Source organism: Microcaecilia unicolor, chromosome 1 (assembly GCF_901765095.1).
Source record: "Microcaecilia unicolor chromosome 1, aMicUni1.1, whole genome shotgun sequence".
Classification (NCBI taxonomy): Eukaryota; Metazoa; Chordata; class Amphibia; order Gymnophiona; family Siphonopidae; genus Microcaecilia; species Microcaecilia unicolor.
The window spans coordinates 618,228,753-618,253,864 of record NC_044031.1 but is presented as its reverse complement, the minus strand read 5'-3'; the positions used below and the strand labels follow the sequence as shown (position 1 = coordinate 618,253,864).

The 25,112-nt window shown below is 47.4% G+C and overlaps 1 protein-coding gene across 1 annotated transcript in view; it reads left to right on the top strand.

Moving 5' to 3' along the window:
- LOC115481057 (cytochrome c1, heme protein, mitochondrial) overlaps positions 1-18,416 on the top strand; it is a 56,631-nt gene extending 38,215 nt beyond the window's left edge. Inside the window, exons 5-7 of the mRNA XM_030220058.1 lie at positions 10,496-10,656; positions 11,428-11,528; positions 17,982-18,416. Of these exons, the coding sequence (XP_030075918.1) occupies positions 10,496-10,656; positions 11,428-11,528; positions 17,982-18,086 (367 nt within the window). The 3' untranslated portion in view covers positions 18,087-18,416. The remainder of the gene's footprint in view (positions 1-10,495; positions 10,657-11,427; positions 11,529-17,981) is intronic.
- Positions 18,417-25,112: the final 6,696 nt, after the last annotated feature.

Sequence of the window (25,112 nt, the reverse complement as noted above, 5' to 3'; positions counted from 1 at the left end):
CTGCCAGCGGTATAGCTCAGTTGCGGCATTGGTCTGTATGCTACAGTTCCAGTATCTGGCAGTTTAACATACCTGTTCTGGCCTGCTACAGGATACATCTGCGCCGGCCTCATTTGTGGTGTTTGCCTGTAGAACTCAGCAGCTCTGACTGCCCAGTTTCCTTGGTTGTACTAGCCAACTGTTCAGTACTCCTGCTCTGGTCATCTGTGTGCCACAGCTACACTGATCAAATGTGTAGCTTGACTGCCAAGTACTTTTCAGTGTGTTTCCTCAGCTATTTGATGAATCTGGAGGTACTTAAATCTTGTTTCATTCATTAGATGTTTTGACTAGTTTTAGCTTGTGTCCAGGCAAACACACAGACATCAGCTGTGGGTGGCAGTCTTGGTTTTGTTGCCTTCTCCATTTTTCCTTCTTGTTTGAGGATTACTGCTAGACAGAGCCTTACATTTCCAATAATACTTCTCTGCAGTTTTCCTGTAGAGCAGCTGGCAAGGCAATTTTGCATAAACTATTCATGTTTTATTGTTACATCAGGTATCTGTATTACTCAAGCTGCTCAGTTCTGCTGGGTGGTATAGCTTGGATTGCTTTGTAACATATTTATAAATGTTTTAGAAATGGGAGTAACTAGTGAGGAAATTACATTTGCTGATGACACAAAGTCATTCAAAGTTGTTAAATCGCATGAGGATTGTGAAAAATTACAAGAGGACCTTACAAGGCTGGGAGTCTGGGCATCTAAATGGCAGATGATGTTTAATGTGAGCAAGTGCAAAGTGATGCATGTGGGAAAGAGGTAATGCAAGTTCCACATTAGGATTCACTGACCAGGAAAGGGATCTAAGTGTCATCATTGATGATATGTTGAAACCCTCTGCTCAGCGTATGGCGGCGGCTAAGAAAGCAAATAGAATGTAGAACTAGAGGACATGAATTGAGGTTGAAGGGGGCCAGACTCAGGACTAATGTCAGGAAGTATTTTTTCACGGAGAGGGTGGTGGATATGTGGAATGCCCTCCCGCAGGAGATGATGGAGATGAAAACGGTAATGGAATTCAAACATGCGTGGGATAAACAGAAAGGAATCCTGTTTAGAAGGAATGGTTCCACGGAATCTTAGTAGAGATTCCATATCATCAAGCTGATCAATCCATAGACTGGTGGGTTGTGTCCATCTACCAGCAGGTGGAGATAGAGAGCAAACTTTTGCCTCCCTATATGTGGTCATGTGCTGCCGGAAACTCCCCAGTATGTTCTCTATCTCAGCAGGTGGTGGTCACACACAGCAGCAGCTCTGGCTAGGCCTCCAAGCCTAATCCTTAGGTTTTGTTGAGGCCTGGGGTTGAGGGCTCTTTTGAGCAAGTGCAAACCTGGTGGTGCCAGGTCCCTCCTTTTCTCCCCCCTCCCGCTGGCTCCGTTTAAAAAAAAAAAAAAAAAAAATTTTAAACGTCTTTAAAGGCGTTTAATTCGACGTTTCTTTAAACGTTCATTGCAGCTACTCACTGGGACACCAGTTCGTTACAGCTCGGAGCGGCAAGCAGGTAATTTTACCTTTTTATAGCGGGCAGGGGGTTCCCCGATTCTTCTCCTCGTGGCAATGGCGTCGGAGGGCGAGGGCGCAAAGGGTCGCTCCCCGGATCGCTGGAGCGCTTCTAGAGGGGATGCGGGGGTTTTACAACCTGATTCGCCCTTGATGGGTGATAGTTTAGTGACCGATGAATGTCCCGGTCGTTCCTCCGGCGTGGCGGTTTTTTCCCGCCATAAACGCCCATCCCCCGCTCCTCGCCTCCGCCATCTTGGCCGGCCACGCGGCTCGGACGGCTTCTTCGGGGCCGCCCTTGAGGTTGGAGACATTAATGCCATGAACGCCCTTAATTTGGGCGACGGCACAAAGCGGCTAAAGTTAAGCGCCGTTCTTCCCGCGCGGCTCCTTCACGGAGTTTCGCGCCGGACGCCATTTTGGATGCGCAGCATGTCTCTCCCCCGCTATTGCGAGCGCCGGTTGAGAGTGCGTCTAGGGCTGTTGCCCAGGCTGCGGAAGTGCACAGTCTGGGGGGTTTCTCCCCCGAGTTTGTTTTGCTGCTGCATCAGGCTTTCCTCATGCAAAACGCTGCCCCTGCTCCCTCTTCTGATAAAGAGGTTGAGGTTCCCAGAGGTAAACGCCCTCGGGTTGATTTCCAGGCCTTGGAGGACTTTTGTCTCCTCCAATGTAGATGAGGGCAGCGTGTCTGAGGTCTCCCAACGATCCTTTGCGGATTCCTTGGAGGAGATAGATCCCCGCTCGGATGGAGCGGATGGCCCCTCTGCAGCGCGGCTTTTTAGCCCAGAGGATTTGCCCAACCTGTTGTTACAGGCCATGGACACTTTGAAGATTTCCTCTCCGGAGGACGTCTCTCCCTCAGCCCCTGTTGGCTCTGCCATTATGCTGGGGACGAAGCGCCCGCCTAGAACCTTCCACGTGCATGATGCCATGCACACCTTAATTGCGGCTCAATGGGATGTCCCGGAAACGAGCCTTAAAGTGGCTAGGGCTATGTCCCGCCTCTATCCTTTGGCTGTGAGTGAACGTGAGGCCTATCTGTGGCCTACCGTGGATTCTTTAATCACTGCGGTGACTAAGAAAACGGCGTTGCCGGTGGAAGGTGGCACGGCCCTAAAGGACGCCCAAGACAGAAGATTGGAGGCGGCCTTAAGGTCGTCCTTTGAGGCAGCTGCTTTAAGTTTGCAGGCCTCAGTTTGCGGCTCCTATGTGGCCAGGGCGTGCCGGACTATGGTGCAGCGGGCTTCCCCCTCGGATCATTCCTTGAGGGCTGATTGGCCGGCCCTGGAATCGGGCTTAGCCTATTTGGCAGACTTGCTGTATGATGTCTGGAGAGCCTCAGCTATAGGCATGGCTCAGACAGTCTCTGCGCGGCGGTGGCTTTGGCTGAAACATTGGTCTGCTGACCACGCCTCTAAATCCCGCCTGGCTAGATTGCCTTTTAAAGGCAAGCTGCTCTTTGGGGTCGAGCTGGACAAAATCGTGACCGATCTCGGCACGTCTAAGGGCAAGAAATTACCAGAGGTCAGGGCTCGGGTTAGTACTCGTCCCGATACCTCCAGAGGACGGTTGCAGGAAGCCCATCGGTACCGCCCGGGCAAGTCGGGTTCCTCTGCCCCCTCTTCCTTCAAGAGGAATTTCTCCCCCAAGCAGCATTCCTTTCGCAGAGACCGCCGTCCCGGAGGTGCTCCCTCTGGTCCTCCCCCAGGATCTCGTACCCAATGACGGGGCCTTGGTCCACGCCCCAGTGCAGATTGGAGGACGGCTGTCCTCGTTTCTGGGCGAGTGGACCACTATAACTTCAGACGCGTGGGTGCTGGAAGTCATCAGAGACGGCTACAAGCTAGAGTTCTGCCAACCCTTAAGAGACGGGTTTGTACTCTCTCCCTGCAAGTCTCCGGTCAAGCTGTGGTAGTGCAGCAGACCTTGGACAACCTGATCCGCCTGGGTGCGGTCGTTCCGGTGCCAAAAAATCAGATTGGCAAGGGACGTTACTCCATTTACTTTGTGGTTCCAAAGAAAGGAGGTTCTGTCCGGCCTATCCTCGACCTCAAAGGGGTCAATCGGGCCTGGAAAGTGAGGCACTTTCGCATGGAGACTCTCCGCTCTGTTATAGCGGCAGTGAAGGCAGGAGAGTTCTTGGCTTCCTTGGTCATCAAGGAAGCGTACCTGCATATTCCCATCTGGCCTCCTCTCCAACGCTTTCTGCGTTTTACAGTCCTGAGACGACACTTCCAGTTCAGAGCCCTCCCTTTCGGGTTGGCTACTGCTCCGCGGACCTTTTCCAAAGTAATGGGGGTCATAGCGGCCTTCCTGCTAAAGGAAGGAGTACAAGTCCATCCTTATCTGGACGACTGGTTGATCCGAGCCCCCTCTTATGCAGAGTGCGGCAAAGCTATGGACCGGGTAGTTGCTCTTTTGAGCTCCCTGGGATGGATCATCAACTGGAAGAAGAGCCAGCTGCGCCCGACTCAGTCCCTGGTGTATCTCGGAGTTCGATTCGACACCCAAGTGGGCAGAGTGTTCCTGCCAGACAATCGGATTGTCAAGCTTCAGGCTCAGGTGGACTAGTTCCTAGTAGCCTCTCCTATTCGGGCTTGGGACTACGTGCAGCTGTTGGGCTCTATGACGGCCACGATGGAAGTAGTGCCCTGGGCCAGGGCTCATATGAGACCACTACAGCTATCTCTGCTGCTGCGCTGGACTCCGATGTCGGAGGATTATGCTGTGCGCCTTCCTGTGGACCCAGCAGTGCGCAAGGCGCTGAGCTGGTGGACGCAGACAGACAAGTTGTCTGCAGGATTGCCTCTGGTGACCCCGGAGTGGATTGTCGTCACGACAGACGCCTCTTTGATGGGCTGGGGAGCCCACTGCTTGGGAAGGACAGCGCAGGGGCTCTAGTCTCCTGCAGAGGCAAGTGGTCTATCAACCTCCTGGAACTCAGAGCCATTCGGTTGGTGTTATTGGAGTTCATCCCGGTACTGGTGTTGAAGCCTGTACGGGTCCTGTCGGACAATGCCACGGCTGTGGCCTATATCAACCGCCAGGGAGGTACCAAGAGCGCCCCTCTAGCCAGGAGGCTATGAGTCTTTGCCAGTGGGCGGAAGCGAACCTGGAGCAGCTTTCAGCGGCCCACATTGCCGGAGTCATGAATGTCAAGGCGGACTTTCTCAGTCGCCATACCTTGGAGCCCGGAGAGTGGCAACTATCTGCTCAGGCGTTCTTGGACATCACGAAGCGCTGGGGCCAGCCGAGCCTAGATCTGATGGCGTCATCGGCTAATGGCCAAGTGCCGCGCTTTTTCAGCAGAGGACGGGACCCTCGATCCCTGGGAGTAGATGCTCTTCTCCAACAGTGGCCGACACAAGAGCTCCTCTATGTGTTCCCGCCCTGGCCCATGTTGGGCAGGGTGCTAGACCGGGTGGCAAAGCATCCCGGCAGGGTAATCCTGGTGGGTCCGGATTGGCCCAGACGTCCCTGGTATGCGGACTTGTTCAGGCTCTCAGTCGACGATCCTCTGCGGCTGTCAGTGGAGCAGGGCCTGTTACATCAGGGTCCCGTGGTGATGGAGGATCCCTCTCCCTTTGGTCTTACGGCCTGGCTATTGAGCGGCAGCGTCTGAGGAAGAAGGGCTTCTCAGACAAGGTCATCGCCACTATGCTGAGAGCGAGGAAGCGCTCTACTTCTACTGCTTACGCCAGGGTTTGGCGTATCTTTGCAGCATGGTGTGAAGCAGGCTCACTTTCTCCCTTCACTGCTCCAATTTCTTCAGTGTTGGCGTTCCTGCAAGAAGGTCTGGAGAAAGGCCTGTCGCTCAGTTCCCTTAAAGTCCAGGTAGCGGCTCTGGCTTGCTTCAGGGGCCGCCTGAAGGGTGCTTCCCTGGCTTCGCAGCCAGATGTGGTGCGCTTTCTCAAGGGAGTTAATCACCTGCGCCCTCCTCTGCACTCAGTGGTGCCTGCGTGGAATCTCAACCTGGTGCTAAGAGCATTGCAGAAGCCGCCTTTGGAACCCTTGTCGAGGGCATCTCTGAAAGACCTGACGTTGAAAGCAGTCTTTTTGGTGGCTATCACTTCAGCCAGAAGAGTTTCCGAGCTCCAGGCGCTCTCATGTCGAGAGCCTTTTCTGCAGTTCACTGAGGCAGGAGTGACTATTCGCACAGTGCCTGCCTTCCTGCCCAAGATTGGTTCTCGCTTCTATGTGAATCAGCAGCTCTGTCTCCCTTCCTTTCGTAGGGAGGACTACCCAGAGGAGTACTCCGCTCTTGAATATCTGGATGTGAGACGAGTCATCATCAGATACTTGGAAGTGACCAATGATTTCCGGAAATCGGATCATCTGTTTGTCCTGTTTGCAGGTCCTCGTAAGGGTCTGCAGGCTGCTAAGCCTACAGTGGCAAGATGGGTCAAGGAAGCCATTGCAGCGGCTTATGTGGCCGCGGGGAAGGTGCCGCCTATCCAGCTGAAGGCTCACTCCACGAGAGCTCAGGCGGCCTCGATGGCAGAGGCTGGATCCGTCTCCTTGGAAGAGATATGCAAGGCGGCAACGTGGGCTTCGGCTCATACATTCTCCAAGCATTACCGTTTGACTGTGGCTGCACGGGCGGAGGCCCGGTTTGGAGCTTCAGTGTTGAGGTCAGGGATTTCTATGTCCCGCCCTGGGTGAGTACTGCTTCGGTACATCCCACCAGTCTATGGATTGATCAGCTTGATGATATGGAAGGTAAAATTATGTATAATCATACCTGATAATTTTCTTTCCATTAATCATAGCTGATCAATCCATAGCCCCTCCCAGATATCTGTACTGTTTATATTCTGGTTGAATTTTAGGTTCAAGTTTAGCCTTCAGTTACTTCAGGAGGACTTCGTGTTCAAGTTCTTCTTTCACTTGGATTCTTCAAGAGTTGAGACGAGTTTGTGTTACAGTGAGCTGCTGCATTCCTCTCCCCTCCGTTTTACGGGGCTGGATTGAGACATAAATTCTGCCGGCACTCCCTCCCGCTTCGTGCGGCTGTAGGGCAGCTTTGTACCCCTCCCGCTTCGGCGGTGTTAGGGTCAGTCAGCTCCTCCCGCGGTTGCGGTTGCAGGATAAGCCAGATCCCCCCGCATCGGCGGGTGTGGTGTCCCTCCCCCGCTCCGCGGGGATGAGCTGGACGGATTCCCCTCCCCCACTTGTGTGGGGATGAGCTGGGTTAATTCCCCTCCCCCGTTTCGGCGGTGGTGAGCTGGGCAGAGTGTCCCTTCGTGGGTGTAATTCTCTAAGTGCTGAGTCCTGCGGATGGAGCTTTGATATCGACATACTGAGGAGTTTCCGGCAGCACATGACCACATATAGGGAGGCAAAAGTTTGCTCTCTATCTCCACCTGCTGGTAGATGGACACAACCCACAAGTCTATGGATTGATCAGCTATGATTAATGGAAAGAAAATTATCAGGTATGATTATACATAATTTTACCTTGGGTGGTGACGCCAGTAATTGGGAAACAAAACGGGAGCTGGGCAGACTTCTGTGGTCTACGCCCTGATCGTGACTGAATAGATAGGGATGGGTTGGAGAGTGAATTTTAAAGGGCTTCAATGTTAGCTTCAGAACTTAGTACAAGAACAGTACTGGGCAGACTTCTACAGTATGTGCCCTGAGAATGGCAAGGACAAATCAAACTGAAGTATGCTTTCAAAGTATCACATACCATGTAAAATGAGTTTATCTTGTTGGGCAGCCTGGATGGACCATACTATGTTACTATGTATGTAGGTACTATTAAGAAAGGAATAGAAAACAAAAATGAGGATGTTATAATGCCTTTGTATCGCTCCATGGTACGACTGCACCTCGAATATTGTGTTCAATTCTGGTCACTGCATCTCAAAAAAGATATAGTGGAATTAGAAAAGATACAGAGAAGGATGACGAAAATGATAAAGGGGATGGGATGACTTCCCTATGATGAAAGGCTAAAGCGGCTAGGACTCTTCAGCTTGGAGAAAAGACGGCTGAGGGGAGATAGAGGTCTATAAAATGGTGAGTGGAGTGGAACGGGTAGACATGAATCGCTTGTTTACTCTTTTCCAAAAGTACTAGGACTAGAGGGCATGCACTGAAGCTACAAAGTAGTAAATGTAAAATGAATAGGAGAAAACTTTTTGTCACTCAACGTGTAATTAAACTCTGGAATTCATTACCAGAGAATTTAGTAATAGCAGTTAGCTTAGCAGAGTTTAAAAAAAAGGTTTGGCTGGCTTCTTAAAGGAAAAGTCCATAGACCATTATTAAAATGAACTTGTGGGAAATCGAGTGCTTATTTCTAGGATAAGCAGCATAAAATGTATTGTACTTTTTTTGGAATCTTGCCAGGTACTTGTGACCTGGATTGGCCACTGTTGGAAACAGGATGCTGGGCTTCATAGACCTTTGGTCTGTCCCAGTATGGCTATACTTACGTACTTGTAGCTCTATTCCTTAGTAGCATTACCACTCATGTGACCTTTCTTAAGAATTGGATGCCTCACTTTGTTGTGTATCCTACTTGTTTCTCCCTGATTGAGTAGTGAGTTCTTCCTCCTTCAAGATCTCTTACAATCCAGTTTGTTTGCTGTGTTTCTTTTTCCCATGCTGTACACTGTGTTCTTCAGCTGGAACCTTTTTACTTTCCTGTGTTGCAATAGTGTTCTCTTGATACTAGGTATTCCTAGTACTCTTACATTCTCTTTCGAAAAGATTAATCTTTTATTCTTCTAGTCTCACCCTTGCTGGACTGCTTTGCTACATCCCAGTAGTTCTGTACTGGTCTGGTATGGATGCTAAGGAAGGAAAAATATCTTGATTATTTTCTTTCCTTTTGTCCCACCAGACCAGTCCAGAAATCTGCCCTGATTAAATTTCTTTGTCTCTTTTTGTTGACAGGTGTCATTCTCAGTTTGCAGGCCTCTTCAGTCTGTTATGTCTCACATGACTACTGATTCAGTGAAGAACTGTATTTTAGTAGAGGATATGCCGTCTGTTTTGGTCACTTCGTCTCAACTGTTTAATGTTGTTTGGTGTTTATAATCAAGAGTACCATTGCTTGAATATTTGAAATACTGAACATTCTATGGCTACACAATATCCTTAAGGGGTGAGTCATAAAGAGCTACTTTCTTTCTCTGTCTCCATCCGTTTATCGACAGACACAACCCAATACTTCTGAACTGGTCTGGTAGGACTAAAGAAAAGAAAACTATCAGGTGAGAATTTTCCATATGCCTTCCCAAAAGGTGATGGGCTGGCACTGCTGTTCTGACTCTGGTATCCCTGTGCCTCAGGCTTGTAAAACTTAGAGGAGAGATGAGGTAGGACTTATTCAAGTGACAGTGGCATTGTGATCTCCAGTCTTGTAGAGTCCAGGTCATTTGCAGGTCTCCTGGCTGGCAATATTTTTCTCTAGTCACTTAGTGTAATTTAACAATTGATTTTTATGCTCTGTACACTTACAGGTCATAGCATCTTCCTGCTAATTGGCGATTTTATGGGTTAGGTGCAGTATGGCCTAGTTGCTTTGGTGGTACTTTTGCTATGCAGCAGATCTTCAGTGTACAGTTTTCTGAGTTATGCACTGCAGAATACTTTTATTCCCAGTACAGCAAAATAATGGAATGCAGATTATGTGGTATTAAAAAGTGTGCACTCACATAAAAAATACACACTGCCACAGTAATCTACCTTGATTCCTGCATGGGGCACTTTTCTTTATCTTCCTGTTGGTGCATGTGCAGGGATTGGCTTACAGTCTGACACACACACACACACACACACACACAAAAAAGGCTGATTAAAAAAATCCCTGGTAGTAGAAATCGGAGATTGTTCCGCCTGCCTTTAAATGGATTACAAACTTTGGTTTATAGCTGATGTGGAAAAGCTCACAGCACAGCATAAGATAAAGTTCCCATATGAGAGCGCATATAGGAACCCTTTCTTACTCATTGCTCATCGAGTTTGCTTATGGACATTAATTTCTTATTGCATAGCCTGGTGTGGGGGTGCGGTTTGAGGAACACGTGGAGGAGGGGGTTGTTTTATTTATATATTATTTTTAAAAAGAGGGGAAAAAACCCTGGTAGCTCCCTGGGCTCTGGACTCCCTGTCCTGCACCTGGCACAGGGAATACTTGACCAGAGAGCTTTGTACCCTATGTACCAGTAATATTTATCTGAGCTGGGGATGCATCCAGTGGCATCCTGTTCCTCACCACCATCCTGGAAAATGATGCCTGACCCCTAGCAGTATGTTAAGATGCACCACCAGAGGTTAATGTACCAATAAGGGAACTCTTCCCTCTGTTTGACAGACTGATTCATAGTGGTATGTTCCAGTGCACCACTAGGAGTCAGGCGGCAGGATACCACTGGATGCCTCTCTGGGCCACGTATTACTACTACTACTACTTAACATTTCTAGAGCGTTACTAGGGTTACGCAGCGCTGTACAGTTTAACAAAGGACAGTCCCTGCTCCAAGTTATTGGTCCAGGGGGGTGGAGTGCCCCAGCATCTGAGGCTGTCTGGTCCAGAACCTCCCTGTGGTCAGGGGTCTCAGGAGTATCTGTGGTGAGATGCCGCACTTTACTTTGGATGCCCTTTGTTCCCGCACTGCATATCTCCTCTGGCCCCAAGCCAGAGTAAAGATTTTGCACTAAAGAGTCAAACAAATGCACCAGAATTTGACGCAGGTTTTTACATTGGGAGCCATTATGGATTCAGCCTTTTGCATACCCTTTGTGCTGTCCTTTTATTTTTCCTATGTTAGTACACTGGGAGTAAGATTAGTACAGGAAAACTGAAAGTACACCTCCATGCTAAAGCAGTTTATTATATCAGCACCAGAGTCAAGTAGAATGACAGCCTTTTCCCTGCTTTTCCTAGTAAGCATTTGTGATCAGTATTTTTCTTATTGTGCCTTTCTTTCCCTCTAGGCATGGTGGTGAGGATTACGTGTTCTCCCTTCTTACTGGCTATTGCGACCCTCCTGCAGGGGTGAGCCTCAGGGAGGGACTGTACTATAACCCCTACTTTCCTGGGCAGGCTGTGGCAATGGCCCCACCCATTTACAATGAGATTGTGGAATTTGATGATGGTAAGTTAATGTGACTCTTGTTGGTGCTGCCTCATGTGTGGAGGAGGGGAGGTTATGGCCTTCTTTTGGCAGTACCGGTGCAGGTGAAGAGCAAGGACTGAGAGGAGAGTAAATGTTCGAGTTCATATTGAGTTGCAGTCAGCTTTGAATCCTGTTCACAGAAAGGATGTTATAGTTCAGCTGACTAATGATAAGGATCCTTTTTTCTATTTCATCTTGTAATATCGGAGGAGGATTTTCAGAGACGATTATCCTGACCCTTAAAATTTTACCAGTGATTTAATATTAAGACCCCTGACGCAGGCAATTTGCCGAAACACAGTACTGTGTTGAGTTTTTGAAGAATTAACAGTTTTTGAAGAATAAAGACTTTGATATTCAAATCTTTTGTCTCCTTGTCCTCTGTGGAAGAGCCCTGCTACCTTCACTACTCCTTTCATTTGGTGCTTCCCTCCAAGTAGTGACATATGGTCCTCCGCTCCTGCGGATGTCCCCTCTTTTGGAGTTGCCTGATAAGCAGGATGCATATGTCATTAATGGCCATGGCCCAGAACAATGCTGTCTTTTTGTCTCATTTCTAATCAGCTTTTTCACAGTTTAGTCTGTTTTTAGCTACATCACTTTTTTGTAACTAATTTGTTTTTCTTGAAGGATGAAATAATTTCTGTATGTACTGGTAGGGATGAATTTGGATGAGTCTGGAGATTTTTACATGTCATCATATTTTGTGTCGTTTCCCCCCCCCCCCCCCCCCCCCCCTCTCAACTTCAGGTACCCCGGCCACCATGTCCCAAGTTGCCAAGGATGTGTGCACATTCCTAAGGTGGGCAGCTGAGCCAGAACATGACTATCGCAAACGCATGGGGCTAAAGGTGAGTGATAATAGAGGGAGGACTTCCGTTATCCTTGGGTTTGTTGTCTATCTAGTAGCGCTATAGAAATAAGTAGTAGTAGTAGTTGTCATTGCCCTGGAGTAGCCTAGTGGTTAGTACAGTGGCCTTTGATCCTGGGGAACTGGGTTTGATTCCCACTGCAGCTCCTTGTGACTCTGAGCAAGTCACTTAACCCTTCATTGCCCCAGGTACAAATAAGTACCTGTATATAGTGTGTAAACTACTTTGAATGTAATTGCAGAGGCCACAGAAAGGCGGTATATCAAGTCCCATTTCCCTTTCCCTTGCAAAAGCTGTTTTGGGATTCTAACCCTTGGGGTACTCTTAAAATGGGGAATAAGTTCCACCAGATTCCTATTTTCAGTATAGCTGAAGATTGGGGGCTCATTTATGTTAAAACAAGGAGTTGTTGCACTATGGAGTAGTCTGAAGGAAGGGTACTCAATATATTTACCCTGAAGCAAAGGAAAGGAAGCCTGCACCCTATGAAGTCACAAACAGGAAAGAAGGATGAATCCTGTGTACTTCAGAGCAGAAAATGAAATTTATCTCTAACAGTGGGATACCAGTCCCTCGCAAGTGGTGAAGTCATATACTGGAGCTAGTCGGAAGCTTTACAGAACATTATATGCAGGAGTTCCACATCAGTGTTGTTGCACAGTGTCATCTTGGTCATTCCTTGTCATCAGTACCAGACCAGTCCAGAATAATGGGTTATGTCCATCCACCAGCGGAAGGAGACAGAGAAAATAGTTCCAAGTACTTCACCCCTTAAGGGTATCATGCAGCCTGGAATGCTCAGTATTTTTTCTGTGTCCTAGCAGCTGGTGGGCGGATGTACAGTTCCTCTGGGTGTCTGCTGGATAGATCCTGTCCCAGCTCAGCTGGGTGACAGTTGAGCAAGGGGTGTCCTGGTAACCCGGACTTGGGTTCATTTAAGGTGACTGGGTCCCTTATCTGCCAACTAGGGTGATACCTGGTACTGGGTCGTCGTCCCCAATCGCCTGGGGCTTTCAGGCTTGGCGGCATTGTATGTGGCATGGTACAGACTTGTATTTTCTTCTCCTGGGCAAATATGTTTATTTGTCTGCTTGCAGTGTGAGCTGTGACAGGCTCTCCACTTGTGAGGCAAGTTGTTTTATTTGTTTCTGTAACCTCCTGGTTTGAAAAGCAAACCTTCAACCAAGGCTCTTCTGAAGGCTTAAAGTTGCAGTGTTCCTGGTTGGTCGGGGTTGCTGTTTTTGTGCCTCTTCATTTTGGCAGTCTTTGGGTGTGTCAGTAGCAGACCTGCTTATCGCTGTCTGCAGTTCCAGTGCGCTCTTGCGCTCTCTTCCCAGTGGCGCAGTTTGAGGTAGCATATTGCTTTTGTTCGCTGTGCACCGTTTTCAACATGGTGTACTTCTCCCTGCACCCTCCATGGTGTTCCTGCATGAGCTGTTGCGCTGGCGGTGTGCCTCTTTTCTGATGCTGTCCTGCGGGAGGGGGTCGCAGCTGCTCCCCATAGTGCTTCGGACTCCTCAGCAGTGTGTCTTGCACAGGTGTTTGATTGCCTTGAGCCTCCAGGTCTGGTTCGGATAGGAGCATGGTCTGACCACATTCTAAAGTTAATCTCCACTGCTCGATTCTGTTTACAGACTTTAGAATCTCCTAATTATAAATGTAGTCTTGAGTAGGTGTCATGTGTAACTGAATAGTAGGTATAGTCCCACTCCACCCAAGTGTGTATCTCTATAAAGATTCCATAAAATCCTTTGACATATGAAACAGTGTAGTTTAGCCCTGTCTGTTTTTGTATATATCACTAGTGGAACCAAGCCTGTTTGAAACGGGCCCTAGGAAGGCTCTCGTCTAAGTGATTTTTCCTCTCTCCCCTGCCCTCCCCTCCATGTCCAGTGAGTCTTTCCTCCCCTCCCATCCCCTCTGTGTCCTGCGATTCTGACCTCCCCTTGGCCTTCCTCCATGTCCAGCGATTTTTCTCTGCCCTGCTGCCCTCCCCTCCATGTGCAGGGATTCTCTTCCCTGCCTTCCAATCCGTGTCCCACGATTCTCTCCTCTCTTCCCATCCCATCGATTCTCCTTTGTCCTGCCCTCCTCTCGATGTCCCGCGATTCTGTCCTCCAGCGCAGCGTTCTGTTGCCTTGCCTACTTGCCTTCAGTTGCTTAGCTTTCATTGTTTCTTATTGTTCTAATATTTTGTGTGTGTGAGAGAGAGAGAGGAAAAAAAGAGAGAGCGTGTGAGAGTGATTTCAGAGAGAGAGTGAGAGTGTGCATATGTGTGTGTGAGAGAGAGCTGCTAGGAGTCCCTGTGACTGTGGAGGGTCAGTCGCTCCTTAAAGCCAGTTGTTAAGAGAGGGAGAGAGAGAGAGTGATAGTGTGTGTGACAGAGAGAGAGAGCTGCTAGGAGTCCCTGTGACTGGTGTGTTTGTGTGTTTGGGGGGGGGGGGGGGGGAGGAGAGAGAGTTTGAAAAAAAGGCAAATAACTTCAACTCCAGTGGGAAGGGGGAGGTGTTCCACTCTAAGCACCTGAAAAAAAATATACAAAAACGAAGCCAGTGCCAGCCCCGTACAGCGGTGACAGGGAAGCAGCAGGTTGCACACATTTGCCAACTGCAACCTGGGGGGAGGAGAGCTGTGCATCATAGTCTCACCTTTAGCAGATGCAAAGTCAGAGCAAGGCTTGCAACGCTTCCCCTTTCATCTCTGAACGATGTCGTCACTCGCAACCAGCCCCCCCCTCCGCCTTCTCTGGCAACGCAGAACGATTGTCCAAACTTTTTACGCGCACGCACGGGTCACTCTCAGACAGACCTAGGAAAGGATAGGAAGACGACACTGTAGGAGGAAGAGGAAGTAGCTGGCAGAGGAATTGGGAGCAAGAGGTCTGGACCGGATGGAAATGGAGAAGGGGCAGGGGGTTATAGACAGGATTAGATGGCTCTGAAAGTGTAGAGAGAGGCTTTATTGTGTGGGAGAAGTAAAATCCCTTGTTTCAAAGTCAAACAGGGCCTCTATGTAAGTTGGTCTGGAAGCAAGGTGTTTCGGGGAAACGTAAGGGGAGGGAGGGTGTAGTTTGTTGACAGCTGCCGTTTCTTACTGGGCACACTGTTCCTACATTCCGCTGTTTCATCCTGCCTCTAACAACGTCGGTCACTCTTCATTTATATAGTAGGATTGTGGCTGTATTATCCAGGGTGGGGTTTATTGTGAGATTAAAATGTCCCCCTGTCAATAAGGTACCCTCCATATTTTTTGTCAGTAGATCAGATGTGATCAAAAAAGTCCTCCTGCTCTTGATTGGGTGCATATAGGTTAAAAAATGTAAACATGTTGATCCCTTCCTCTTCTCTCTCCCTCTCCTTCCCATCATACAAACTAACATAGTTGAGCACACCATCCATGGCGCACCCAAATGTAAAGAGGTATGCACCACATAAACAACTCTCTATCCTTATGAACATCATGATAATGTATATTCCTTCTCTGTTATAAACAGTAACATGAACAATCATAACTTTAAATAACATCACACACGTGTTCTGTGCTTTTCTACAGCTCTACTGCTGTAATACAAAAGTTTAATGTAGGAACCCTCCCCCCCCCCCTTATTTTTATATATATATTTTTTTAACACCTCACAGTTTTCAAGTGGGCTTCTCAGACAGCAGAGCCCCTGAGGCCTATCCCACAGCTGACTCTTTGCCACTTGGAACAGGCCTGACACTGCACTACAACTTTGCTATTAGGCCCTCATGATCAAAAGCCCCGCGCTGTTCCAAACAGCGCCCTAAAAATAGCACTGGGACAGAAAATGTCGTGGCCAAACCCTGTCCCACCCAGCGACGGGTGGGGGGGGGTGGGGGGCTGGAGGTCCGGTGGACCTCCGGTCCCCCCGACAATCCCACCCCCTCCATGTTCAGGGAGGGCTGGAGATCCGGTGGGTCTCCAGCCCCCCCCCCCCCCCCCCCAAAACCCCCAGAAATCGTGAAGTGGCCGCCTCCGGCCAAACGCTCTCCCACCCAGCGAGGGGGGGGGGCTGGCGGTCTGGTGGGTCTCCAGCCCCCCAAACCCCCAGAAATCGTTGAGTGGCCGCCTCCGGCCAAAGGCTCTCCCACCCTCCCATCCATCGACTGACCAGGATGCAATGGGCGGGGCTGGGTGCTGCCATTTTGCGGCGTCGACTGGAAGAGGAGGGAGGCAGGCAGCCTGCGTCCCTCCTCCAACGAAAGGTAGGGGGGCTGGGAGGGGGGGTTGTCACCACGGACCACCAGGTATTTAAAGGAGAACGCTGGGGGGGGAGGAGTTGGGGTGGGCTGGAGGTCCACCAGACCTCCAGCCCCCTCCCCAACCCCCCCATCGATGGATGGGAGGGTGGGAGAGCCTTTGGCCGGAGGTGGGCACTCAAAGATTTCTGGGGGTTTGGGGGGGGCTGGAGACCCACTGGACCTCCAGCCCCCCCCCCCCCTCCCATCGCTGGGTGGGAGGGTTAAGAGCGTTTGGCCGGAGGCGGCCACTTCACGATTTCTGGGGGGGGGGGGGGCTGGAGACCCACCGGATCTCCAGCCATCCCTGAACATGGGGGGGTGGGATCGTTGGGGGGACCGGAGGACCTCCGGCCCCCTGTTCGCGTTTGCTTTGGGGGGGAACGGGGGCCTGCCAGCATGCAACTGCATGCTGGACAGGGCTCACCATTCCTCCCCAATGATCCGCAAAGTCTAACGCCAGCTCGGAGCTAATTGCGCTAGAAGCCCTGTTTAGCATGCATTTGCATGCTACTACTACTATTTAGCATTTCTATAGCGCTACAAGGCGTACGCAGCGCTGCACAAACATAGAAGAAAGTCAGTCCCTGCTCAAAGAGCTTACAATCTAATAGACAAAAAATAAAGTAAGCAAATCAATTAATGTGTACAGGAAGGAGGAGAGGGAGGGTAGGTGGAGGCGAGTGGTTACGAGTGCTACTTGTGCTACTTGTGCTAAGAGCCCTCGAGTGCATTGTTTCAGGCGCTCGAGGGCTCTGATCATGGGTCAGCAGCAAACTCAGGCGCTAGTATGGCGTTAACAGCCTCTAGTGCCGGAGTTTGCTTTTGATCATGAGGGCCTTAATGCTTCTTTCAGAATCCGATGATGTAGATAGGGGCACAGATTCTGGTAGCACCATGCGTGCTTCATCAAAAGTTTTTATAAGCTGTAACTTCCCTTTTCCCTTCCAGGTAAAAGGCTAAAGCGAATGGATGTTGCCATTGGTATTTAATGCCTAGATTTCACAAGTACTTGGTGAAAGACTTTAAGCTTACTTCTCCGTTACAGGGTTGATTGCACTCCTTTTACGAAGTACTATATGTTGGATTTTCAAACCAAGGGGGAGACTGGTTTTGGGACAGGGTTCTCAAAGCAGCACTGGCTTCCTCTCACCCTCCATGATGGGACATGTGTAGTTTCCATGAGTCTGGATTTTAGGATTAGAAGGTGAAATTTAGATTTATCTGTTAATTATCTTTGAGTCCTGCTAGACCAGTCAAGGTCCCTCCTGAGAAGTTCAGATCTTTGGGCCTTCTCTGGTTTGAATTTTGTAGTTCAGGTTTGCCTGCTGGAAGCTAAGATATTTTATCTCCCTTGTTTGTTTTTTCTTAAAGTTGTTATCAACGGGGGTCATTTATTTTGTTGTTCTGCTTTGACAAAGGCTTAACTAGCAAGTGTCCTAGATGCAGAGCTTCTTAAAAGCAGTTCCGTGATCACTTTAATATTGTGTTCTCCGTCTCCATCTGCTGGCAGAGTGACACAAGCTCATGTGTCTGGACTGGGCTAGCAGGAATTGATGGAAGAAAACAGGTCAATCAAAATATCATCTTTGACATGCTTGTCATGTCAAGAATACAAATTGTGTTTGTATCTGGCAGCGTCACACTAGGCACCTTTCTGAAGATGCAGGGTTTCTTCTGTTTTGGGAGATCTGGAATAGTATAACAGTAAAAATATCAAGTGATGATAATGCACCAGTCTTTTGTTGTAGGCTGAAGTTGTGCAAATAATCATGGAAAGATTACCAAAGAGTGTTAACTAAAGGTTTCTTAAGGGTTGCATAGATTTTTAAGCCACAAATGATACTGGTGCCTTCTGTAAAAACTGAAACTGAAGTGGCCTTATGCAACGATACTGACAAAGGAATGCTTGGAGTACTGTGGGGAAAATGCCTGATCTTTGTTTTACATTTGGTCTGCTTCAGGCACCTTAGGATATTGCCACTTGTGAAGCCTGTTCTGCTTTTCCTTAGTGAATTGAAATCACTTTTCTCACTGTAGAAACTTCAGCCAGAGCTGAACCTCTGTCTTAGGATGCTCCATGCATGTGGGGAAAGCTTTACTGTGAATGACTTCACATATTCTTATAGCCCCCAGTGATTGCAACCATTTCTTCTCACTTTTGTTTTTCCAGGTGTTGATGATCGTGTCCGTTTTAATCCCCTTAGCGTACTACATGAAGAGACACAAGTGGTCTGTATTAAAGAGCCGGAAGATTGCTTACAGACCACCTAAATAAAACACATCCATGGTAGAACAGCTACTCATGCGGAGCCACCACAGTCCACACTCACCGGCAGGGGGCCAACATGCACGATTACGATTAGTAAAACCCTGCACAGCTGGACAAACAGAACTTTTCTTCTGTTCTCCTTGGTTCTGAGATTACCGTTTATTTTTATTCATGTGTCATCCTCATCGATGTCATTTGCAGAATTCAGTTCTCTTACTCCAGGGATTTAAAAAAAAAAAGGAACTATGGGAAGAAACTGGTAGAGTTTGAAGACAGCTATTTTCTCTTTTTTGATTTGTTTAAGAGAAAAATAAATTAAGTTTCTTTTAAACCTAAGTGGCTGAAAAGTGTTCTCTTTTCTAGGCTGGATCTCCTCGGGCTTGGATTCTGACTGTTATGTTACACTTGTATTTATATTTTGTCTATACCTATACAGTTAAAGACGGATTACAAAAGTTAAAAAAAAAAAAAAAAACTAGACCAATCTGTCTAGGAGTTACAGTTAGATAAACCAGATAATTAGCATATAACCATTAAATTAATGGTTTAAATTATCTAGCTTTAAATTATCCATTGGATAGACCTGCCTTATTAAATAAGAAAGCCTTTAAATGCTTTCTAAAGTAAAGATAATGAGTACAAGATCTCAGATACATTGGGAGTTACTGAATAGACAGAGTAAGATGTTTGATTTTTAAGTTCTTAAACACTGGAAATTTAAGTTGAAACAGGTTATGAGTATCATGTCTAGAATAGAGAGCTGCACAGGAGCGGGGATAGTGGGATTCCTGTGGATACCACAGGGATGGACCCCAGGTCCTGTGGGAATCCCACAGGTATAGATCCAGGTCCTGTGGGATTCCCGCAGAAGTGCCTTCCCTCCCTCAAGCCACAGGGTGCCCTTCTGGCACATACCTCGAGATATCCTGGTGGTCTAGTGGCTTCTTCGGGGCAGGAAAGATCCCCACTCTTTCCTGCCTGCTGCCGCTGATCCTCTTGCTGTCTCCGCTTTTTTTTAAATGGCTGCCGAGACTTCTGCAGAAGTCTTGCAAGGCCACCGCTTGAAATCTCAGCAGCCGTTTTAAGAAAGCGGAGACAGTGAAAGGATCAGCGGCAGCGAGCAAGAATGAGTGGGAATCTCTCCTGCCCCGAAGAATCCACTAGATCACCAGGGTGCCTTGAGGTATGTGCCAGGAGGACATCCAGGGCTGGAGGGGAGGTGGATGGATGGAATTGGGATGATGTCAAAAAGTTGAAGCCAATTAGGTGATTCTCTGTTTCTCCTTGTGCAGTTGTCATCACTGTACACTCAGAGCAAGCAAACCTATGAGCCTCTGCATCCATGTTGTCCTTTATTGTTGGTAGCATTTTTATTTAATCTCACATATTTTCAAACATGCCTGCTTGTGCAGCATTAGGGGTATACACAGAGGAAGTATAATAACGGAATAACTTTTCATAGGTAGATTAGTAGTTTGTTATAAATCATAATCAATGTGTTATTTGGAGGGGCGTATTATAGGGACACCCTAGCACTGTTATATTCATGCAGAGATATTTTTTTCTCTGGTAAAGAGCCACTAAAACAGATATCATGTTATGAGAATCAGTTGCTCAGCATTCAGAGCTTCTGCCTATCTATTTACTTATTTCTGCCATTTATATCTCACATTAAACAATTAGGTTGAAACCTGGGAGCATTTAAAATCTTTTTTTTTTTTTCCTGTGCCTGTCATGAAACACCTAGCACCCACCTGTGGTTACCCTGCAGCCACCTGAAGGGTCTGCCCAGTCTCGCCTTCACTTGGGCTCATGGTCTGTACTAGCACCCTCCACCCACTGACTGGGTCCCACTTGCCTCTGGGCTAGTTCCCCACTCTCAGGGTATTCCCCAGTGATTTCTATGAGTTTGGGGCCACACTCTAGGGATCCTACAGTTCCCAGAAAGCACCCACAGACCCAGAAACACAAACCAGGATTCTTAGTCTAGGACAGCAGAGTCAAATAAATAAGATTTATTGTCAGAGAACTTGAACAGTAAACAGAAAAAGTTGAAATCAGCAGACAGGTAACTGAATATGGATCAACTGTAAAACTAAACATTTGTTTAGTACCTGGGCAGTTCAGGAACTATAGCTGCTCACAGGTTATAAAATATAACAGCTTCAGTAAAGATAACTTTATCTCTCTGCTCCCTGGCTCAGACTGGGGAAAATCCAGTACCTTCAGGCTAGATTTGAAATCCAGGGCCAATAGGAGCCCAGGGCATCAGTTTTGAAAGTAGCTGCCTAATGGTACTTCAGTTTGCCTTTCCATAAACTGGAAGAGAGAGAGAGAGAGAGTCTTTTTCTGCAACAGCTTTAAAACTCAAAATAAGCACCATCTGCATGAGTGGAGGAGTAGCCTAGTGGTTAGTGCAGCAGGCTTTGAGCCTGGTGAACTGGGATCAATTTCCACCACAGCTCCTTGTGACTGGGCAAGTCACTTAACCCTCCATTGCCCCAGGTACAAAATAAGTACCTGCTTTGATTTTAACCACAGAAAGGTGGTTTATCAAGTCCCCTCCCCTTTCATGCAGGGCAGATGCTGGGCACAATACCTGCATGCATCACCCAAGCTTTGCACTCACTCTTACGGTTTACAGTTAACATTGGGTAAGTGCAAACAGGGAGGGTCCCCTGGATATTCCAGGTAGCAGGTCTAATTCAAGACATTTTACCTTTATGGACACAGATGGTTTCCCCCTTTTGCAATGGGGAATGAATGTCCATAGTTTATCCCACTCAAAAGTCCCACCCTAAGCATGCCAGTCACACCCCCTTTCCAGATGCACATTCTTCAGTTTTGGATATTCATATCCTGGCTTTGTAAAATCAGGATTTGGACATCCATACAATTTGGATGTCTAAATGCCAGTTTATGAATGTATAAAACACAAATAGTGCTTCCATAGCATCCTATTAGACCAGTCCAGACCAATAGATTTTGTTCCTCTACCAGTGGATGAAGACAAAGGAATAAAATAGTTATTCACAATAACTATAAATAGTATGTTCAGTATTTCCTCTGTCTACCAAGCTGATGGAAGATGGGCTAACAGCCCTGTTCCTTGACCTGGTCTATAACTAGTTTCACAAGCTTTAACTAACCTTTTGGGGTTTTCTGCTCCTTAGCCAGTTTTACACTGAGACTTGGTTGAGTTTGGAGGTCTCTATTTGGCTTGTTCTCCTGAACTAGCTTCTCAGCTGTGTTTCAGTTGAGTTAGGGGTACCCTCCTGGGCTTGTTATTCTGACTCAGTTTAATGCCAGGGTTTCAGCTGAGTTGGGGTGCCTTCCTTGGCATAACCTTCTGTTTACAAACAAAAAAAAAGCTGCTGTTCTATGGAGCTGAGGTATATCTCTGAGATCCCTCCTCACCAGACTATTGGACTAGCAACATCTCCTGTGGAAGTCAGCCTTCATTGGTTGAGCCTGTTCTATTCCAGTTATTTCAGCAGTCTGATGTTTTTGCCTCTGTTCTTTATTAAGCTCTCACTGGTATCTGGTTCGATTTTTTTTTTTCTCACAGCAGGGATCACCGACAGGAATCTTTGTTCTTCTGATTTCTATAAGCAGTGAAATGTTCTATGTGACTGTCTATAAGCAGTGAATATTTCTTTTACTCTCTTATGTAGAGGATTAACTACTCCTGTTTCTGTGCAACATTACATTTTCCTCAGTGTTCCAGACTTTTTCCAGCCAAAATTCTTTTCTGTTTCTGTCAGCTGGTGGGTTTTTTTTTTTTTTTTTTCAAGTGTTCCCTGGCTGTTTGATTCACACAAGCACATCCAGACACTTATTAGCTCTCCTCAAGTGGAAAAAAAAAAAAAAAGATTTTATCCCTTACTAGAACATATGCTCCTATTCTTTGGTTCATTGCTGTATGCTGCAATTTGATTTTATTTTGTAATTTCTAGTGCAGTTACCTTAATGATTATAGTAGCTGCCTGTAGGGCTGGTCTTAGACCGAGGCGGCCGCATAGGGCTTCTCGCTTAAGGGGGCCCTGCGCGGCGCGCCTCAGTCAGCCTGAGCCTCCAGTCCTCTGCTTCATCCCCGATTCCCCGGCGCTTTAAATTTACCTCGCTCCGCCTCCGACGTCTGCGCAGCATCAGTGAAAGCGCTGCCTGTCTGACATCTCTCCACCAGCCTTCCCTTCGCTCGTTCGTTCCCTCTGTGTCCCGCCCTCGAGGAAATTACGTCAGACGAAGGTGGGGCACTGAGGGAACGAACAAGTGAAGGGAAGGCTGGTGGAGAGACGTCAGACAGGCAGCGCTTTCACTGATGCTGCGCAGATGTCAGAGGCAGAGCAAGGTAAATTTAAATAGTTGAACAAGAAGCGAGAAGAGGGCGGGCAGGTGGATATGGGAGCGGGAGGGATGGGGAGAGAGGAGCATTGACAAGGATGGACATGGATGGGAGGACAGGGCCCAGGGAGAGAGGATTAATTTCTGGACATGGAGGGGAGGGAGGAGAATTGCTGGATATGGATAGATGGAGGAGGGAAGGGGAGAGAGGAACAAGGATGGACATGGATGGGAGGGCAGGGCCCAGGGAGAGAGGATTTAATTGCTGGACATGGAGGGGAGTGTTAATATGTGTTACAACTAGAGACCCCTCCACTGGAATAGTGGTGGGCCAAGCTCTAAAGCCTAGGCTGCTAAGAAGCACTGACCAGGCCAGAAATCTGATGATGGCTTTGCAGCTGAGTACTTGCTGAAGCAGGGCCCAGCTGACAAGCCTTATCAGGATCTGGGGTAATATCCAGATACAGTTTTAAAGGTTAGATGAAGGATTAAATGACTCGAATAACTAAAACTTAGGTCAAGCAATTGAATTAAAAATTGAGTCCTTTTCATAAAATGGATACCTATCCCTGCATTAGTCAGAGAGTTGTTTACCAAAAAGGATGTTACAGGTATTGAGAAATTGTAAGAAGGGGGAGATTTGGGCATCTGATCTGCGGTTAAGCAAACTGTCAGAAAGTATGAATCACAGATGAAAACAAAAAGTGTCTCTCCATTGAATAGAATGCACAGAAAAGACTATATAAGAAATGTAAATCTGGGTAGATTTTGGAGTTTTCCCCAACGCTACCCAGAGGGTAGAGCTACGGTCGATTGAACTGAGAATCTGACTGATGTGTGTACCAGCTTGAAGTTTCAATTGGTGAGAATAAAGACTATTTCTATCACTACCTTCTCTAGTCTGTGCCTCAATTTCTCTGTTTCCTTGAACATTCTTACACAAATAGTGTTCACATAAGTAGATTATCTTTTACTCTCCAGTACATTATGTGGGAGAATAGATGCCCTAAGATGTCCTTAGAAATTAGGAGCCAGAAAACAGAGGTCATATTTAAGAGACTTATTATGAGCCTTCTGAAACCCTCTCTCCACCTCTGTGGGCAAGGGTCCTGCGGGGGTCTAGAGAGGGGTAATTAAAAACAGGAGGGAGCAGAATTGCTGGATATGGATAGATGAGGAGGGAAGGGGAGAGAGGAACAAGGATGGACATGGATGGGAGGACAGGGCCCAGGGAGAGAGGAGAAATTGCTGGACATGGAGGGGAGGGCAGGGGAAAAAGGAGAAATGTTGGGCAGGAATGGAGGGAAGGAAAGATGAAGGAGATGCACATGGATGGAGGGGAAGGGAGAGAGGAGAAATGCTGGACATGGATGTAGGGGAGGGGAGGAAAGTAGATGCACATGGATGGAGGGGTGTGAGAAGAAATGCTGGATATGGATGGAGGGAAAATTGCTGAATTTAAGGGCTGGATCGGAACACTTTGAAGGCAGATGCTGAAACTGGAGAAAGGATAGGGACAGGGCTACAGATGGTAGACAGGACACAGGAGGATGGTGGACATGGTGAGAGAAAAAATATCAAATGGAAAGAAGACACTGCATAAAACAGAAGACACTGGGACCAAAGCGAATAGAAAAACTAAATGATCAGACAACAAAGGTAGAAAAAAAGTATTCAGAATTTATTAATTGGAATATGTCAGCTTTTGGAAGTGTGCATCTTTGATATTTTGCATGTAAGTTTCAATTTTTCTAGTACTGCTGCTTGCTGAGTCTGACTTCTTGAGGTAACTTTCCAGTTCAGTATTTTGCCTTCATATCTGTTGTCATGTGTTTTTCATGTGTGATCAAGGTGCAGTATCCTGCTAGCGTGTAGAATTTGCAGCCCTTTTTGTTTCGTTTTTTTTCACGAGGTAGTGTATTGGTGGTTTAGAGCCTGGTGTAATTACAGTTCTGCCTTTCCACGCATAAGGTTGTAGCTCGTCCTGTCCTTGGAATTAGTGCTGTTATGGTTTGGTAAGGTTATGAGTGTGTTTTTGCACAAGTTTGTGTATAGTGTTTTGCAGTGGAGAGATTGTGTGTCCGCACCTTTGACCCCCCCCCCCCCCCCCCCGGGGTTATGAGAATTGGAACTACTAATTGTAGTGGACTTGAACTGAATAATTTCTCGGGGGGGGGGGGGGGTTCATGATAGCATTGTACTTATTATTTCAATCAGTTTTTCTGTACAAGTTTAGCTTCATTTGTCTTTATTTGAAATTTCATAAATACAAATTTTTCTAAAAATTGAATAATCTTATCAATGGGGTGGAGGTGGGGACGGGGCTGGGGCAGGGGTGGGGCTAGGATGGGGCCCCATCAAATTGTTCTGCACAGGGCCCTGCACTTGCTAAGAACGGCCCTGGCTGCCTGACTAGTATATACAGATTCTACTACTTTTCTGTGTTTAATTTGAATATCAATTAAGCTAAGTCTGTTCATATATGTGGCAGTTATTCATTAATTGCAGTTAACTGTATTTAGTTTTTCCTGTATGGAGTTCCTACGAATTGTCTTCTTCAGCCAGCTGGCTATATTTTGCCATCAATATCCAAACTTGGTTCTTCCCCCTCCACCCCCCCCCAAATCACCTGTATTCTTTAAAAAAAATCCAGAATTAACTGTTGTCAGCTGGCAATATTTTGGCATA